The sequence below is a fragment of the Myotis davidii genome, unplaced genomic scaffold, assembly GCF_000327345.1.
Source record: "Myotis davidii unplaced genomic scaffold, ASM32734v1 scaffold315, whole genome shotgun sequence".
NCBI classification, from domain to species: Eukaryota; Metazoa; Chordata; class Mammalia; order Chiroptera; family Vespertilionidae; genus Myotis; species Myotis davidii.
In genome coordinates this window covers 184,113-202,973 of record NW_006286234.1, presented here as the reverse complement: position 1 = coordinate 202,973, position 18,861 = coordinate 184,113, and the positions used below count along the sequence as shown (strand labels likewise).

Genomic DNA, 18,861 nt, shown 5'->3' with positions numbered 1-18,861 from the left:
GATGCGGGTCCCCACGGGGGTGCCTGGCCAGTCTGGGTGAGGGGCTTAGGGCCGTTTTCAGGCTGGCGGGTGACTGAAGCTCCCAGCCTCTCCTTTTTTCCTTATTCTGGGATTTATTTACATTCTATGGCTGTCACTGGAGCTGAGAGCTGGCTTTAGCTCAGACCTCAGCTGCTGAAAGCAGGTTTCTGGACTTTGTTTACCTTCCGTATTTGAAATTTTGTTGCGACTCCAGCTCTGAGATCCCAGCTAACTGAAAGCAGGTTTCTGGGTTTTTGTTTAGCTTCTATATTTGTAACAATGTTTCCTAGAGAGCAGCTGAGAGGCCAGCAGCGTCAGGCCGGGAACCTGGCTTCCTCCGTCACTGGAGCAAGCAAGCCTCCCTGTTAGCGTCAGCTGCCTGGCTGCCGGCTGCCATCTTGGTTGGCAGTTAATTTGCATATCTCGCTGATTAGCCAATGGGAAGGGTAGCGAAGTTATGGCTAATTACCATGTTTCTCTTTTATTAGATAGGATGAGTATATGGTGTATATATACGTGCATGTATATGTGTATATATATGTATACTAGAGGCCCACTTCATGAAATTCATCCTATGGGCAGGTCGGGGGGAGAGGGGAAAGGTGTCCCTCAGCCCAGCCTGCACCCTCTTGCATCCAGGAACCCTTGGGAGATGTCCGACTGGCCTGAGGGGATTGGGTCTAAACCGGCAGTCGGACACCCCGCAAGGGATGTAGCAGGGCACCAAGTGGCAGGCATCCATGGAGGAGCCAGAAGCGGGGCAAGGTGCTGCACCGCCTGTGCTCATCCCAGTCTATACGCCTACTGCCACCACTCGGTAGTGCTGCCACGAAGTCACGAGAGGCTTCTGCTGCTGTAGCTGCACTTGCCAGCTGTGAGCCCAGCTTCTGGCTGAGTGGCGCTCCCCCTGTGGGAGTGCACTGAACACCAGGGGCAGCTCCTGCCTTGAGCGTCTGCCCTTGGTGGTCAGTGCGCATTATAGCAACTGGTCGACTGGTCATTCCATTGTAACGGTCACTTAGGTTTTTATATATGGAGATAGGACATATGTATCATGTGTGTATGTATGTGTATTATTACATATTGAGAGAGAGAGACAAATATGCATGCATACATTTCTTAGCTCTCTCTGATGGAAAAGCCTAGAAGCAATGAGATTCCAGTAGCAAGGAGCATATCGACACCCAAATTTTGGTTTCTAAATACTATTCTCCATTAAAAGCAACCAGTATTCCTTGAAGAAATAGCTAATGTCAGGCTTGGGCCAGGGAAAGGGCAAGATTGGTCTGGGGCATCTTACCAAGCCAGAAAATAAGGAAGTACTCAAATAATAATGGCAACATTTAACTTTTAAAGAATTAATCAAAATATAAAATATACATGGGTATAAATTTGCAAAAGATGTACAAGGACCTGCACACTAAAATCTAGACAACAATACTGAGAGAAATTTAAGAAGACCTAAACTTATAAATAGATACAGTGTGTTCAATGATCAGAAAACTCAAAGTTATTAAGATGTCAATTTTTCTCAAATTTTTCTGTAGATTGAATGCAATAACAATTAAAAATCTATCAGGCTTTCCTGTTTTTTAAAATTAACAAGCTTATTGTCAAATTTATGTGGAAATGCAAAGAACTTAGAATAGTCATAACAACACTGAAGAATTACATTGGAGGATTTATACAACCTAATATCAGCACTTATTATAAAGGTATAGGAGTCAAGATACTGTGATATGAGCACAAAAATAAACAAACAGATCAATGAAACAACACAGTCTAGAAACAGACTTACACAATATGATTATTTACAATGATGCCAATACAACTAAAAAAAAAGACAATTTACTTTAAAAATGGTGTTGAAAGAAGCAGATGTTTATAGGAAAATAAAAAATAAACTTTGACCCTTCTTTATACCATATATAAAAATTAACTCAAAATGGACTCTATGCTTAAATATATAAAGAGTGTAGCAAGGAGCACACTTTAAAAGAAAACATAGAATGGAAACGTAGTGGTTGGCAAAGATTTCTTAAATAAAACACAAATGAATCAACTGTTCTTCATTAAACTTAAAAATGTTTGCTATTCAAAAGACATTGATAAGAAAATAAAAAGAGCCCTAGGTGGTTTGGCTCCGTGGAGAGAGCATTGGCCTGTGGACTGAAGGGTCCCAAGTTTGATTCCGGTCAAGGGCACAGGCCCTGGTTATGGGCTCATTCCCAGTAGGGGTGTGCAGAAGGCAGCCAATCAATGATTCTCTTTCATCATTGATGTTTCTATCGCTATCTCCCTCTCCCTTCCTCTCTGAAATCAATAAATATATATAAAAATAAAATAAAATGACAAGCCACAGACTGGAGGAAAATATCTGCAAAACATAAATCTGACAAATGGCATATCTATAATATATACTCTTATAATTCAATAATATACTCTTATACTTCAATAATACCAAAAAATTGCATTTAAATAATAAGCTGGATGAACAGACACTTCACCATAGAAAATACATGGATGGCAAATATAAACAGACGCTTGGCATCATTAGTCATTAGAAAAATGCAAATTCAAACATGAGATACCACAACCCACCTTACTTGAGTGGCTAAAATGAAAAACTCCAATCATACCAAAATGGTGGTGAGGATATGGAGCAACTGGAGCATTCATGAAGTGTTGATGGGAATATAAAATGGCACAGCCACTTTGGAAAATAGTTTGGGACTTTCTTCAAAAGGTATACATACATCTACCCAGCCATTCTACTCTTAGGTATTTACCCCAGAAAACAAATGCATTAAGTCCACACAACTTATACATGAACATTATTAGCAGCTTTCTTTAAATACCCCAAAACTGGAAACAACTGAAATGTCCATAAAATATAACTATAACAAGGGAATACTACTCAGTAATAAAGAAGAATGCACTACGGATACAAGCAACAACAGATGAATCTCACAGTAACTATGCAGAGTGAAAAAAGTCCGACAAGAGTATATACCACATGATTCTTTCGATACAAGATTGGGAGGGAGGGATTACCAAAGGGCATAAGAAAGTTTTGGGGGTAATGGGTGTGCTAATTATCTCAATTGTGGTAATGGTTTTATGGATATATAAAAATGCCAAAAACGTATACATTATACAAGTTAAATATGTGCAATTTATTGTATGTCATTTAACACGTTAAGTGCCAAGCCTGTTTTGTCTTCCTTTCTGTTTCAGTCACCGGTGACTGACATGGCGCTTAATGTGCTAACCACAGAAAAGCTGTGGCAGGATAAAAAAGCTTAAAAGAGTTCTCATTGGCTAATCTGTGAAAATCTTATATAATAAAAGGCTAATATGCAAATCAACCAAACGGCGGAATGACCAGTCGCTATAATGCACACAGACCACCAGGAGGCAGACACTAAATGCAGGAGCTGTCTCCTGATGGTCAGTGCACTCCCATAAGGGGGAGTGCCACTCAGCCAGAAGCCCTGAGCCAGGCTCATGGCTGGCAAGCGCCTCCCGGACTGCAAGAGGGCCCAGGCCCCGCTGAAGCACTGCCCCCCACCCCCGGCCCAGTGCACAAATTCATGCACTGGGTCTCTAGTTTGATTATAAAAATAAATGTTATGATAATATATTATGACCTATAGGATAAGGAATTTGTAAGTTCATACTGACAGAAATAAATAAATAAACAAAGAAACAAGAAGGGAACGCTCCACCTTACACCAGAATGCCAACGAACAAGTGTAGAAAGAATGATGGATTTAGAAAATCATTATTTGGCAACTATCCTACTGATAAACAATTCAGGTTAAGAATCAATGGATGATAAAACTAGTGGATGAGAGTTTAATGGCAAATCAGATATTTAAAATCTCAAAGTACTTCTCTGAAAAATACTTATTAATTACAAAGTGAAAAACATTTACTTTACAGAGTGAGAAACATGGTAGATACCAAATGAAGCAAGTGACCAAAGACAGCATTGGCAGGAATGGGATGAATAGATACCTTGTGCTCCTTGATGCATGGCACTGAGAACCCTACACCATTTCCATGGTATTCCTGCCCCAAATGAGGAGCCTCAGACAAATCCTAATTAAAAGACATTTTGCAAAATATATACCATAAAACATATTTTTTTTAAATTAAAAAATTTTCAAAAAAGAGGTGAAAAATAAAGACTAATAAAACTGTTCCAGGTTAAAAGAGACAAAAAAAGGCATGACAAATAAATGCAATGGATGACAGCAGAGTGAAATGGAATCTCAACAGTGTCTACACTGACTCTAATTTTCAAGTTAACAGTTTGCTTATCTAACCAGTAGTTTCTAAACTCCTTAGCTGTCACCAATCTAAAATGTGTTTGTGCCACACCAAGGAATAAATCAAGCTCCTGTTTACCTTAAGTCCTACTTTACAATTTTTTTCTGGTATTCAAATGAGGAAATATAACTGTCGATCAATTCAGCAATTAAAGAATCAATGCAAAAGCAGAGTATAAAAAAGACTGAATTACAAAAACTAAAATAAATTCTGGTGAATTATCAGTTATAATACAGGTCTTTAGCAATCATAATCATGGTATCTTTCCCATCACCTACACTTCTGTAAAATATCTTTTCAAATCAGTAATAACATTCATAATAGCAATAACTTTGCCAGTAGAGGCCAAATGTTCTTACTGTTTATACATTTATGACTTTTCCCAATTAGAAATGCCCACGTGCCTGCTGTGTGTGTGTTTAAGTGGCTCTGTATACTGTGAAGAAGTTGACATTGAAGTTGTACCACCCTTGCCAAAGGAATCAGCCTATCTTTATGCACGATTCAACAAAATTAAAAAGCTGACTGCCAAAGATTTTGCAGAAATACGTAAGTTAGTTTGAAATAAGATATTAGTATTAAATCATGCTAGTATTTAACTCCTATAAACACAAAATTCTAGGTACTCATGGCCTATCACATCTAGGTGTATAGGTGTATTTTAAGTATCTACCACATTTCACAAAAATTCACTGATTTGTTGATGAATCTCCTTTCCATTCAGATATCCTCTGGCATCTTTCTTTACTGGTGATTTTGGTGTCTGTGTTGACAGCCCATTTTCCATATAGGCAAACTATGTCTTCTCAACCCCAATACTTCAAGATCTACTTGCTAGTCAGCAGCACCAATATAATCAGGATGCTTCTCCAATTACAATGTTTTATTTTCTACCTTCACTGTAAAAGCACAGAAACTGCTTTTCCTTACTTTAACTCACGGTTCTTAAATCTGACTGTGTAATTTAAAATATCTGGGGAAGCATTTAAAAATTACCAGGCAGGAACTGGTCGGCGTGGCTCAGTGGTTGAGTGTTGACCTATGAACCAGGAGATCATGGTTCGGTTCCTGGTCAGGGCACATGCCCCATTGTGGGCACAATCTCCAGTGGGGGTGTGTGCAGGAGGCAGCCAATCAAGGATTCTATCTCATCACTGATGTTTCCATCTCTTTCTTGCTCCCCCTTCCTCTCTGAAATCAATAAAAATATATTTAAAATACCAGGCAGGCCCTAAGTCCCCAGAGGCTGAGGTCTGGGGAGAGGCCCCGGCATCATCAAACACAACCAAACTCCTCAGATAATTCTAGTAGAGCTGGTGTCCTTCTTGAGTCATTCGCAATCTTGGCTTCTGGCATCCTAGCAAACCAATCCTCTGTCTTCTGCAGAGCCTAGTCCCAGTCCTGCGTCACTAATCCCTCATAAATTTCCTAGATTCCTATGTTGTCAAATGCTTCTGAGGAAAATCACACCGAAAAATGTACACTGGCCCCGCCCCACTACACATGTACAAGATTAACAGTAACTGGATTCATGCCGTTCTGGTGACTCCCACTGGCTGAAGTATAGTTGTTCCTCGTTATTTGTGGATTCCACGTTTTCAAACTCACTGACTTGCTAAAATTTAGTTGTAATCCCAAAATCAATATTTGAAGCACTTTCACAGTCATTTGCAGACATATACACAGTGGCAAAAACAACGGAGTTAGCCAGTAGAGGTCGAAGGTGATGTTCTGACTTTTCGTTTCTGCTTTCACACTGTAAACCAGTCCTGTTCAGTCTTAGTGCCACATTTTTCACATTTTTGTGATGTTTGCTGTTTAAAATGGCCCCTAAGTGTGGTGCTAAAGTGCTGTCTAGTGTTCCTCAATGCAAGAAGGCTGGCTGTGATACGCCTTGTGAAGAAAATACATGTGTTAGTAACCTTCATTCAAGTGTGAGCTCCAGTGCTGATGGCTATTGAGTTCAATGTTAATGTATCAACAGTATATACTAAAGGCTATAGCCCTACCTGGTTTGGCTCAGTGGATAGAACGCTGACCTGCAGATTCATGTTTCTATATCTCTCTCATGGGTATGAATCCAGTCAAGGGCACATGCCCAGGTTACAGGCTCGATCCCTAGTAGGGGGCGTGTAGGAGGCAGCCGATCAATGATTCTCTGTCATCACTGACGTTTCTATCTCTCTCTCCCTCTTCCTTCTTCTCTGAAATCAGTTAAAAAAAAAAAAGTCTATAAAAAGAAACACACATAAAATTATGTATTGATTGCTGATGAAAATGTGTGATCAGAGGGTTGAAGGAACCTAGCCCTGCATTTCCCCTGGGAGCCATAATGTTCCATATTTACTAATTCAGTGTTTGTGGTAATTTTATACACATGACTGTCCCATATAATGAGAAGCATTTTTGTCTATTGTCAACCAATAAGGCATAGAACAATTCAGATAACATGCCCACAATGACAATGCAACATGCCAGCAAAAAAGTTTGCGATTCTATTCAATCAAGTGTAATGCTTATTTTCCATGATTTGCAACAAGAATTTCTTTCAAACTGCCTGAGCATCCTGAAAATTCAGAATACAAAGGACTCTACTAAATTCTCTTCTGAACCTGTCATTCTAGACTCCAGTTAGAAAGGCCATCAGTGAAAGCACAGAATAGATGCTCAGCATTAATTCATCAAAACTTCTTGAGCTACTAACAGTAGATACTCTACTAGACACTAAAAACAAAATATGGCTGAATGACCTGTTAAATACTTTTCTTCAGTCCACACAAATGAAAACTTAACTTCTTATTTTTGTATATTTTCCCTTCAAGCTAATTTAAGAAGACTCGATTTTACGGGAAATTTGATTGAAGATATAGAAGACACTACTTTTTCAAAACTCTCTCTGTTAGAAGAACTGACACTAGCTGAAAATCAACTATTGAAACTTCCAGTTCTTCCTCCCAAGCTTACTTTATTTAATGCAAAATACAACAAAATCAAGAGTAGAGGAATCAAAGCAAATACATTCAAAGTAAGTATTTTATAGTATGACTGAATACAGTACCAGTTTTATACAGCCAGGGATGATATGATAAAAGAAAGAGAAGTTCTGGTCTAGAATTTGGTTTTATGTTTTAAGATAATTTTAATTTAATAAATGAAGACATTATTTACCTAACAAATAGCCACACCATTAGGCTCATTTATGCCTGTACTTCACAAAATTATATAATCTTTATCTTATTTCATGGACTACTTTGTGTCTCATGTTTTTCACTTGCTTACAAAGCAAATACTTATTTAAACAGACACTAGAGGCCGGGTGCACGACATTCATGAATGGGGGAATGGGGTCTCTTAGCCCGGCCTGTGCCCTCTCGCAATCCCTCTCACAATCCAGGACCGCTGGCTCCTAACAGCTCACCTGCCTGCCTGCCTCATCGCCCCTAACACCTCTGCCTGCCTGCCTCATTGCCCCTAACTGCTCCCCTGCTGGCCTGATCACTCCTAACCGCCTCTGCCTCAGCCCCTGCTCCCAGGACCCAGGCTTCCCTCCTCTGGCCAGGCGCAGGCACCCGGGACCCGGGCATCCCTGCCTCTGGCTGGTCATAAGCACCTGGGACCTGGGCCGGCTTTGCCCGGGCCAGCCGCAGGCGGCCAGGACCACGGGCGGCTTCACCCCGGGCCTGGTTTTGTCAGGAAGGACGTCCAAAAGGTCATCCACAAAATGTCTAGTCTAATTAGCATATTACCCTTTATTAGTATGGTTCATAGCCGCATGGAACCAAGACCTCCAAAAGGGAGTTTTCCTGCCTTTTTCCTTACAATATGAGTAATTTACTAATGCCAGAAAAAATAAAGTTATAGAAGTGAATTTTAATTTTAATACTTCAACATATTAGACCATATAATTTTATAGCCTTCCTTTTGAATCCCATGATGGCACCAAAAACAAAATTATCTATGTAGTAAAAATTACTTTTCTTAATTTAGTATTTCAAGGAAATGTATGTACAGGAAAAGGGGAAGGTGTGTAACTTTGATAGCCAGGTTGTCTTGAAATGCATAGTCTATGGAGAAGTAATCATCTCAGCCCAGGAAGGAACCCCAGATAAAGGATCATGCTATTGTTGACAAGAGAAAACCTCATTCAAAAAGAAGGTTTGTAGCTTGTAATGATAAGCACCTAAAACTATCAAATATTCATTATCATAAATTAATGATAATCACACAATGTACAATCTATCCACAAACATATGTGTCAGAAAATGTAAAAATATTCCACTTTTCTCCTATTTCTGCCTACAATTAAGGGACCCTCTTTCTACTTTAAGGGGTATACTAGAGATAAATCAAAGTTTCACAGAATTTAATGGATTTAGGGGACTTTTAAAAACAAACAAAAACCACCTTAGCTGGTTTGGGTCCGTGGATAGAGCATTGGCCTGCGGACTGAAGGGTCTTGGGTTCAATTCCAGTTAAGGGCACATGCCTGGGTTGTGGGCTCGATCGCCAGTAGGGGGCATGCTGGAGGCAGCCAAACAATGATTCCCTTTAATCATTGATGTTTCTCTCTCTCTCTTCCCTCTCCCTTACTGTCTGAAATCAATAAAAATGTTTGAAAGAATAAAAACAAAACCCCTGTAAGTTGAAGATAAATAATTCTATCCAGTAAGCCTTTGAATAACTGGCATTTTAAAGACCTACAGGAACTGATCAACATTTCAAAAAGGAATGTTTGAATATTTTGCATTTTACACATGCATTACAATAGGGATTCATGACAAGTTGACATGGAAATGATAAACTCAGCTACCTTGCAGTTTGGCTTAACACCCTAGGCTGCAAAAGCCACTGGTAAATCCGGTTACTCTAACCCAGGGGTGGGGAACCTTCTTTCTGCCAAGGGCCATGTGGATATTTATAATATCATTTGCAGGCCACACAAACTTATTAACTTAAACATTATCCTGCTATACTTGGTCAAACATTTAATTAACTCATCCCTAATGCCTTGGCAGGGCCAGACCAAATGATTTTCAAGCCTTATAGGGCCCTCGGGCTGGAGGTACCCACCCCTGCTCTACCTCAAGTGAAGAGGGCCCCTGGGGAAGACAGGAACTTGGGGTCCAGATGGTGAATGATGAAACGCTAAGGAAGAATCAATAACAGCAAATTAGTTCTAAAAAATTAAAATTTGCAAATTCTGCTACAGGATGTACATCAGAGATAAGGTAAAAGATTAATGTCAGGAGAAACTACATCTTGAAATCATTATAAAATTATACTCAACTAGAGGCCCAGAGCTTTAAATTCGTGCACAGGGGGTCCCCTGAACCCAGCCTGCACCCTCTCCAATCCGGGACCCCTTGGGGGATGTCCAACTGCCAGTTTAGGGCAATCCCAGGGATCGGGCCTAAACCGGCAATTGGACATTCCTCTCACAATCTGGGACTGCTGGCTCCTAACTGCTCATTTGCCTGCTGGCCTGATCGCCCCTAACTGCACCCCCGCCCCCATGCCAGCCTGGTTGCTCCCAATGGCCCCCCTCTGCTGCCCTAGAAGCCTGCTGTTCAGTCATTTGGTCATCCTTCACTAACCCCCCTGCCAGCCTTGTCGCCCCACGCATCCTTGCTGTTCGGTTGATGCTCTTACTGTGACCATGTCCTGGACAATTTGCATATTCCTCTATTATTAGTATAGATAACTGGGTTACTGGTCATGATATCAAACCCTTGGGGGGGATTTTTACTAAAAAAGTATTTAATAAATAGCTTTGGGAAACATCTTACTAACAAGCATATACACCTCTTAGGAATATTCATTTTGCCATAAATTGGACCTAAAATGGGAAGTTCTGGAGGTTGAAGACAAGTTATGAGAGCACCAGGATCCACCTGTAATCCTGTATAGGGACTGTCCTATTGGCTGCTCCTAAGATAAAGTCAAAGGGCCCCAGACACTGGTGTGAGGGCTGAGCCGGGCACTGCTGGGTCTCCAGCAGGGGTCTACTGCCCTTCGTAAGAGACAAAGTACACCATTTGTGAGGCCAAAAATACCCCCAAAGCCAAAACACTCTAATAGCAATGATAAATAGTACAGACATGTCTCTGTCAGTACCAATTTGTATATCTATGTGGACATACATGAGTGTGTAGCACTGGAACCCTATGAAGAAATGCACTGACCTCACTGAAGTAAAAGTGCCTTTCCTTGCAGAAACTGAATAACCTGTCCTTCCTCTATTTGGACCACAACGCGCTGGAATCTGTGCCTCTTAATTTACCAGAAAGCCTACGTGTAATTCATCTTCAGGTAGGACTGCTCCTTTCAAATACCTGACTTTAATTTAAATTACTAACGATCAGTCTTATGACTCATTATAAAACGCACATTCACAGGTAAATTTTATCAAAAGTATCACTATGAGCCAATGCACTCTCTGCCCACCAAACAGGGCTCTGTCCAGAGCACTTGAAAGGACCAGCAACACGAGGTCTGAGGCCTGCTCTCAGAGGGTGTTAGTCCCGAGCTGTGCAGTGTCTCCTAGTTAACCTGGCACGTGGATTTGAAGTTGGGGGACACTAAAAACTCGGGCTTAAGTTTCTTTCTCTAAATAGCAATAAATCTTTGCTTTTGAAGCCTTTCCAACTGACTTTACTGTTCAACATCAACTTATGGTAAAGAAAAGTGAAGAGGGTATAAAAATAAACTAAAATTGATCTTTCAGCATTATAAGAATTCCTATTTGTTCTTTTTACTTATTTAAAGGTTACTTAAGGACATAGTATGCATTTTGCACTGACACTCTAGAATAGGATACATTTTTCCAGCGAGTATAATAGCAAGTTGTCTGTTCTTCCAAAGTCATGCTGTAGATTTAAAAGTAAAGGCTGACCTTGCACAGAGAGGGTTTAATTACCATGATGATGGATACACAGTATGTACAATACAGTAGTTTAAAAATCACTTTTTAGATAAAATATTCTGAGATCCCATTGCATGGCATACAAAAGATTGATTTCAGCTATCTGAATACCTTTTCCCTTTTGTTTTCCAGTTTAACAACATAACTTCAATTACAGATGATACATTCTGCAAGGCTAATGACACCCGTTATATTCGGAACCGCATTGAAGAGATACGCTTGGAGGGAAATCCCATTGCCCTGGGAAAGCATCCCAACAGTTTTATCTGCTTAAAAAGATTACCTGTAGGCTCATACTTTTAACCACTATTAGTGCAGCATATAAACTAAAGCACACACATAATTATAATCTATCTCAACAATGTCTAAAGGAGCATAAATACCTGTTTAATATTAACTTTGTATCCCACTATGAAGGAATTTTATGTTTTAAGCAAGTATGTTCAAAAGCTTACATATAAGTAAGAAGTACGTCTGAATCTCTAAGTTTAAAACAAGGTAATGAGAAAATATTTAAACAGTACTAGAAAATCTTTGTAGTCTATAGTAGAGCGCCATTTAAAAGGTATGCTTTTATGCAAATACCCAAAATTAAGAAGCATTATTTCTATTACTAATGAAGTAAAAGGATAAGTCCAAGAAACTTTCAACTGTTTGTCTTTTCTGGCCTTTACTGGATCCCTAAAAGTAGTTAAGGCTGACATTCCAAAAACTCTGAAAAGCTAAATATTTCCAGTGATCTCCCATTTTTCTTTTATAATTCAGATATTATTCATTATGAAGGAGAAACTCTTTCGTTCTATTAAGGCAGCTATTATCTTTTTACTTAGCCTGAGAAATAGGGTATAGTCCAGCCGTGGGCAAACTACGGCCCGCGGGCGGGATTTTATGTAATGATGTTTACTTTGAATTTATATTAGTTCACACAAACACTCCATCCATGCTTTTGTTCCGGCCCTCCGGTCCAGTTTAAGAACCCATTGTGGCCCTCGAGTCAAAAAGTTTGCCCAGCCCTGGTATAGTCTCATAGGTAAAACTTTCCAAATAAAGTATAATTTTACTCTGATAAAGGGCTAATATAGTAATGTTCAATGTTATTCTGCTTTGTAGTCACACAGTTAAAGGTTTCAGTAAAACAGTATAGAATTCTCTTTCTTCCACATTAACATTCTAAATGTAGTATAAAATATTTTAAGAAGCCAAGCAGATAAAAACCAGTATGCTTGAGAAAAAAAAAAAGTCCATCCCATTTCTCAGAAAATAGCTACAAAGTTCTCTATTGTAAAGGCTTACAAATATGATAAATACTGCAAAACATTTTCTTTTTACATTACAGGAATGGGGAATCTTATCAATAAATTTGTCCGAATGTAAGACATAAAAACCAAATGAATTCCATGGTGTTATTACATACCACCCTCCCATCCACCTATACACATCCCCGTTCACCCAAAAAGACCTTATATTCACAAGAAAGCTTCTGAGGAACATTTTCTATAGATCCATAAGCAACTAATACATTTAATGGTGAGAATTTATCTTCAATCTAATAGTGAAGACTTATGATGATACAATGCTGTCAGATTAGTTTCTAACGTAACTTTACATTTGTCCAAACCCCATTCAAAAGTCTTTATCTCCACATTATTTTGGAGTTACATACAAAATTATCAGTGCTTCAGAAACATGACTGAACGGTGTATATAAAAATTACCGCAAAAAAAAAATTATCAACATTGGCCCAACCCAGTTTGGCTCAGTGGACAGAACACTGGCTGCGGACTGAAGGATTCTGGCAAGGGCATGTGCCTTGGTTGCAGGCTCAATCCCCGGGCCCTGTGCAGGAGGCAAGCAATCAATGTCCATGTTTCTCTCTCTCCTCCTCCTCCCTTCCACTCTCTAAAAATCAATGGGAAAATATCCCTAGGTGAGGCTTAACAACAACAATAAAATTACTGACATTGTTTCCAATATAAACTGTACACTAGAATCAAGCTGGTCTCTGTATATTATTCCCAGAACAAATACTTATTCCTATTTTTAAGCATTTGCCTCCATTTGTTTCCATTTTTCCCTACCTAGAATGACCTCCTGTTTTTCATTTTTTCCCCAATTTATCAAGGTTGACCCCAAAATGAAACTTTTTCATTAAACAATCTGTGTTCTCTTAAGGCCATAATAATTACCTCATAACACTTATTAACTCATTCATGTATTTTATTTCAGTAACTGATAATCATGACTATTATACTGCTTTCTCATTATTTTGTGTGCATGCCTCATTTCTCAATGACTGAAACTCACTGAGCACATAAATATTCCCTTTATACTTTCAAAGTCCTAGCATGATAGTGAGTACATTTAATTGAAGATAAAATAAACAGTGCAAAATAAAACCCATTTAAACAGAAGGGCTCTGTTGTATTTGAAAAAAAAATAGAATCTTTATGTTATTATAATCCTGATTAAATTAAAGGAAATAAATTGTAAGTTTATCTGGAAAAATAAACTTGATGAGAGCTAACTGATGGGGTCAAAAGTGGGAAAATGGCCCTGGGTGGCAAACTTGAAAGAACAAAACTGGAGGATTCACACATGCTCCTTTCAGATGCAACTACAGAGATACACTAATCAAAAATGTGGTATTGGTGTAAGGACAGACATAGCGACCAATGGAATATTATAGAGAGCCCAGAAACAAACCTTTGCGCATATATACATATATATATATATTCAAATGATTTTCAACAAAGGTGCCAAGACCACTCAATAGGAAAAGGACAGTCTCTTCCACAAACAATGCTGGAAAACTGAATAAGCACATGCAAAAGAATGAGGTTGGGTCCTTAGCTTACAAACTAAACACCTAAACTTAAGGGCTAAACTATAAAACTCTTTTTTAAAAAATATATTTTATTGATTTTTTACAGAGAGGAAGGGAGAGGGATAGAGAGTTAGAAACATCGATCAGCTGCCTCCTGCACATCCTCCACTGGGGATGTGCCCACAACCAAGGTACATGCCCTTGACTGGGATCGAACCTGGGACCTTTCAGTCCACAGGCCGGCGTTCTACCCACTGAGCCAAACCAGTCAGCGCGACTATAAAACTATTAGAGAAAAATCTTTATGACATTAAATTTGACAATAATATTTTGGATATGGCATTAAAAATAGATAATTTGGCTTCTTCAGAATTAAAAACTTTCATGCATCAAAAGACATTCTCAAGAGAATGAAAAGACAATCCAGGGGATGGGAGAAAATATTTACCAATTATGTATCAGATAAGGGATCAATATCTAGAATATATAAAGAACTACAACGCAACAATAAAAACTCCAACAATCTGATTCAGTGCGGAAAAGCCTTGCATAGATATTTCTCCAAAGAAGACATACAAATGGACCATAAGCACATGAAGAGATGCTCAACATTGCTGGTTACTGAGAAAATGCAAATCAAAACCACAATGAGGCCCTAGCTGATTTGCTCAGTGGATAGAGCATCAGCCTGTGAACTGCAGGTCCCGAGTTCGATTCCAGTCTAGGGCACATGCTCGGGTTGCAGGCTTGATCCCCAGTAAGGGGCGTGCAGGAGGCAGCCAATCAATGATTCTCTCTCATCATTGATGTTTCTATCTTTCCCTCTCCCTTCCTCTCTGAAATCAATAAAAATATTTTTAAAAACCACACACACAGACAATGAGAATACCACTTCACACCCATTAGGCTGGCTATGACAAAAAAAAAAAAAACCCACCCCAAATTAACAACTGGATATGAAGGAACTGGAAGCCTTGTACACTGATGCTGGAAATGTAAAATGGTATAGCTACTATGGAAACAAACATGAGTTCTTAAACAGTATTAAAGATAGACTTGCCATATAATCCAGGAATTCCACTCGCAGGTTATACTTAAGAGAACTGAAAGCAGGGATTCGAACAGATATAATGATTATTGTACACCATGCTTCATAGAAACATTTTCGTAATAACCAAAAGACAGAAACACCCAGCTGTCCATCAACAGATGGATGGATCAACAAAATGTGATAAAGCACATAAAATGGAATACTATTCAACCTTAAAAAGGAAGGAAATCATGACACATGCAACCACACAAATGAGCCTTGAGGACATTATGTTATGTGAAATAAGCCAGGCAAAGGGCTAATTTTAGGATTCTGCTTCAATGAGGTAACCAGAGTGGTCAAATTCATAGAAACAGAAGCTAGAATGCTAGTTCCGGGAAGCTGCGGGAGAAGGAAATGGCAAGTTACCATTTAATGGGGACAGAGTTTCAGTTTGGAACAATGAAAAACTTCTGGAGCTAGATATTGACATGATTGTACAACAATGTGACTGTTTCTTTCCATTCTAGTAAACTTATCACCATAGAAGTGCTCTGCCTACAGGAAAACCACACAATTATACTTCACACCTGCATGGAAAGCATCTGGAGGTGAACTGGCTTTGGAAATGGGACTAGTGCTCACATTCCCCACAACCCATCCAAATGTATAAACAACCAACCACATTAGGTGATTCATAACTATAACTGGCGGCATATTCCTCAATCATTTGTGAAGAAGAACTATTTAATTGTTCTGGTGCCAAGAGCACCCGAAAGTAAACGAGATAATCGAGAGAACTCCTCAAGGGACCACAGTACAGATACAGATATTAGCATGTTTCATTCTAAAGAAAACCCTATGCCTGACAGATTTTATTAGTTCAACCAAACTGAATGCAAATAATCTATACTAATAAAGGGTAATGCGCTGACTAGACAGGACAACTTCCAGACGTCCATCCGGACAAAGCACAACAGCTGCGCCTTGGCTGGCGTCGCGGGAGAGGCCTCACACGGGTCGGTCCAGCACCACAGCCCCTTTCACAGGGGCAGAGGGAGAGGGGGCTGCGCGGTCCGGTCCCAGTGCTGCCTCTTCTGCGGAGGCAGCTACAGAGGCAGCGGCGCAGGCCCAGGCCCGGCGCCAGGCCTCCACAGAGGCTGGACGGGGTGCGACCTGCTGTGTCTCAACCTCCCACAGCCCCTCCCACAGCCAACCTGGCCCCAGATCACCCCCCACCCACCACTGGGCAGGGGACAGGGCCAGAACTAAGAATGGAGGGCCGACAGCCAGCAGTCAGTTGGCCGGCGGTCAGTCGCAGTGGCCGCTGGCAGTGGCAGCAGCAGCGGGGTGATGGGGGTGGCACCTTCCTATGATCAGTCCAGTCGCCTCCCACAGAGAGAGACCAGACTGCAGCTTAGGCCCGCTCTCCAAGTCAGCTCTCCGCAGGGAGCAGGCCTACGCCATCAGTAGGACATCCCCTGAGGGCTCCCAAACTGTGAGAGGGAGCAGGCCGGGCTGAGGGGACAGCCCTCCAGTGCACAAACTTTTGTGCACTGGACCTCTAGTAATAATAATAATAGAAAACAAAACAAAGGAGAGTTAATGGCTCTTGAAACCTGAACCTTGACAGGCTACTTATGCTGACTCTTTCAGAGCTGGTTTTTGTGTGGATCACTGCTGTTAATAATTTGATACTATCCAACTATGTAGAACCTGGAGGATTACAATGCAGCCAAACATAATTCTAGTTATGCCAGAAAACAAACAAAAGGAATAAAAAGGAGTTTTTTAATATATCGGGATCAGACTTAAGAATCAATACTTTATAAGAATCAGGGTTTAGTATTTAAACTTGAAATATTGATAATTAAGAAGCTTAAAATACAAAGGCTAACTCAGGAAGATCATACTGCTATGTGATAAGCATGCTACAATTTTATTCTTTTTTAAAAAGACTTTTTAAATTGACTCTTAGAGACAGAAGGGAGAGGGGAGAGAGAGAAACATTCATCAGCTGCCTCCTGACCAGGCAGGCATGTGCCCTCACCAGAAATCGAACAGGCAAGCTTTTGGTACACGGGATGTGATGCCCAACCAACAGAGCCATACCAGTTGGGGCTCTTTATTAGCCTCTGTCATTTCACTTCAAGTACGCTTGATAAATTAATTTTTTAAAATGTGTATTATAAAACATATAAAAATATAACTACACTTCTTTCAAGATATTCCATCATAAAGATTCACTGATTTGTACAAAAGCATTCCTCCTTCATTTATTCCAAATAATTGCAAATTCCAGAAGCCAATTAAATTTTTCTTGTTTAAAAACTTTAAGGAAAGAATGTTATGTTAAATCTCCAAATTAAAATGTGTATCATGCCAAAACCGGTTTGGCTCAGTGGATGGAGCATCGGCTTGCGGACTGAAGGGTCCCAGGTTCGATTCCGTTCAAGGGCATGTGCCTCGGTTGCGGGCACATCCCCAGTAGATGTGCAGGAGGCAGCTGATCGATGTTTCTCTCTCATCGATGTTTTTAACTCTCTATCTCTCTCCCTTCCTCTCTGTAAAAAATCAACAAAATATATTTTTTAAAAAAATGAGTTTCACTTTTTCATCATATGTTTAAATTTGAAGACTTTAGACACTACCTTGAAATGTTTAAATGTGCGCTTCCGATATTCACACCATTCCACAAAAAAGTGCAGGCTTCGGAAAAACATAAACAGATCTCTTCTTTCTTCTGCTCTGTAGAAATAAAAAAGTTTATAATTAATAAATATTATTAAATGAGAGGTCCAACCTGGCTTTATTCAATATTCGTTTTTTATAGATCCTTCACTAAAGCTAAAGAAAATATTAGATATATTTCTACATACTGAACTCTGCACTTTTGAGTGTGTGCCTGTGTGGTTGCTAATGCAACTTTTTCAGCCTGGAATGCCCTTTTCCCCATCTGCAAATGTTTAAATCCTACCCATCTTTCAAGGCACCACTCAGATGCCACATTCTCCTTGGAATTTTACTTGGTAACTGTGGTAGAATAAAGAATATATCTTGTTTTGTCCCTGGTTGCTGGCACAGAGCTTCAAAAACACTTAAAAGTCCCGAGTGCCAGGAGTGCCTTTGTGATGTGAATGACTCAAGGTGACCCCTAGATAGCCTCCAGATAGGGACTGGTCACCAGAATCACCAACCACTCGATCAAAGAGATTGAAACTTTGGGCCAACCAGACCTCTAGCAAGGAGAGAGGGTGGGAGGAGCTCAATCACGTGGGCAATCATTTAATCAATTATCAATAGGTAAGGAAACACCAATAAAAAATCTGGACAACAAAGCTCAGTGGAGCTGGAGGCTAATGTGCATGGATTCTGAAAGAAAGGGAGCAAAAGTCTACATTTCTCCTTGTAACCCCACCCCACCCCTGCCCCAGACCATGCCTAGTCATTGTTTCCATTTGGCTGTTTCTAGGTTGTACCTTTAATAATAAAATCACAGTTTTTAGTATAGCATTTTTCAGTGAGTTTCTTGAGTCTTAGCAAATTATCAAATCTGAGGGGGTTTGCCCTAGCTGGTTTGGCTCAGTGGATAAAGCATCAGCCTGCAGACTAAAGGGTCCTGGGTTTGATTCTAGTCAAGGGCACATGCCAGAGTTGCAGGCTCTATCCCCAGTAGGGGGCGTGCAGGAGGCAGCTGATCAATGATTCTCTCTCATCTTGCTGTTTCCA

The 18,861-nt window shown here is 40.0% G+C and overlaps 2 protein-coding genes across 4 annotated transcripts in view; one reads left to right on the top strand and one right to left on the bottom strand.

Moving 5' to 3' along the window:
* OGN (osteoglycin) overlaps positions 1-11,928 on the top strand; it is a 20,763-nt gene extending 8,835 nt beyond the window's left edge. The window contains exons 3-6 of the mRNA XM_006757402.2: positions 4,747-4,905; positions 7,179-7,381; positions 10,570-10,665; positions 11,411-11,928. Of these exons, the coding sequence (XP_006757465.1) occupies positions 4,747-4,905; positions 7,179-7,381; positions 10,570-10,665; positions 11,411-11,581 (629 nt within the window). The 3' untranslated portion in view covers positions 11,582-11,928. The remainder of the gene's footprint in view (positions 1-4,746; positions 4,906-7,178; positions 7,382-10,569; positions 10,666-11,410) is intronic.
* The window catches only part of CENPP (centromere protein P), a 60,354-nt gene that overhangs the window by 17,631 nt on the left and 23,862 nt on the right, over positions 1-18,861 (bottom strand). For 2 of the 3 annotated variants that reach the window (XM_015559827.1, XM_015559825.1), the window contains exon 4: positions 17,784-17,880. In XM_015559827.1, coding sequence (XP_015415313.1) covers positions 17,784-17,880 — 97 coding nt within the window. Of the gene's footprint in view, positions 1-9,423; positions 9,502-17,783; positions 17,881-18,861 lie in introns of those variants that run through there. The other variant, XM_015559826.1, reaches the window with a different exon arrangement.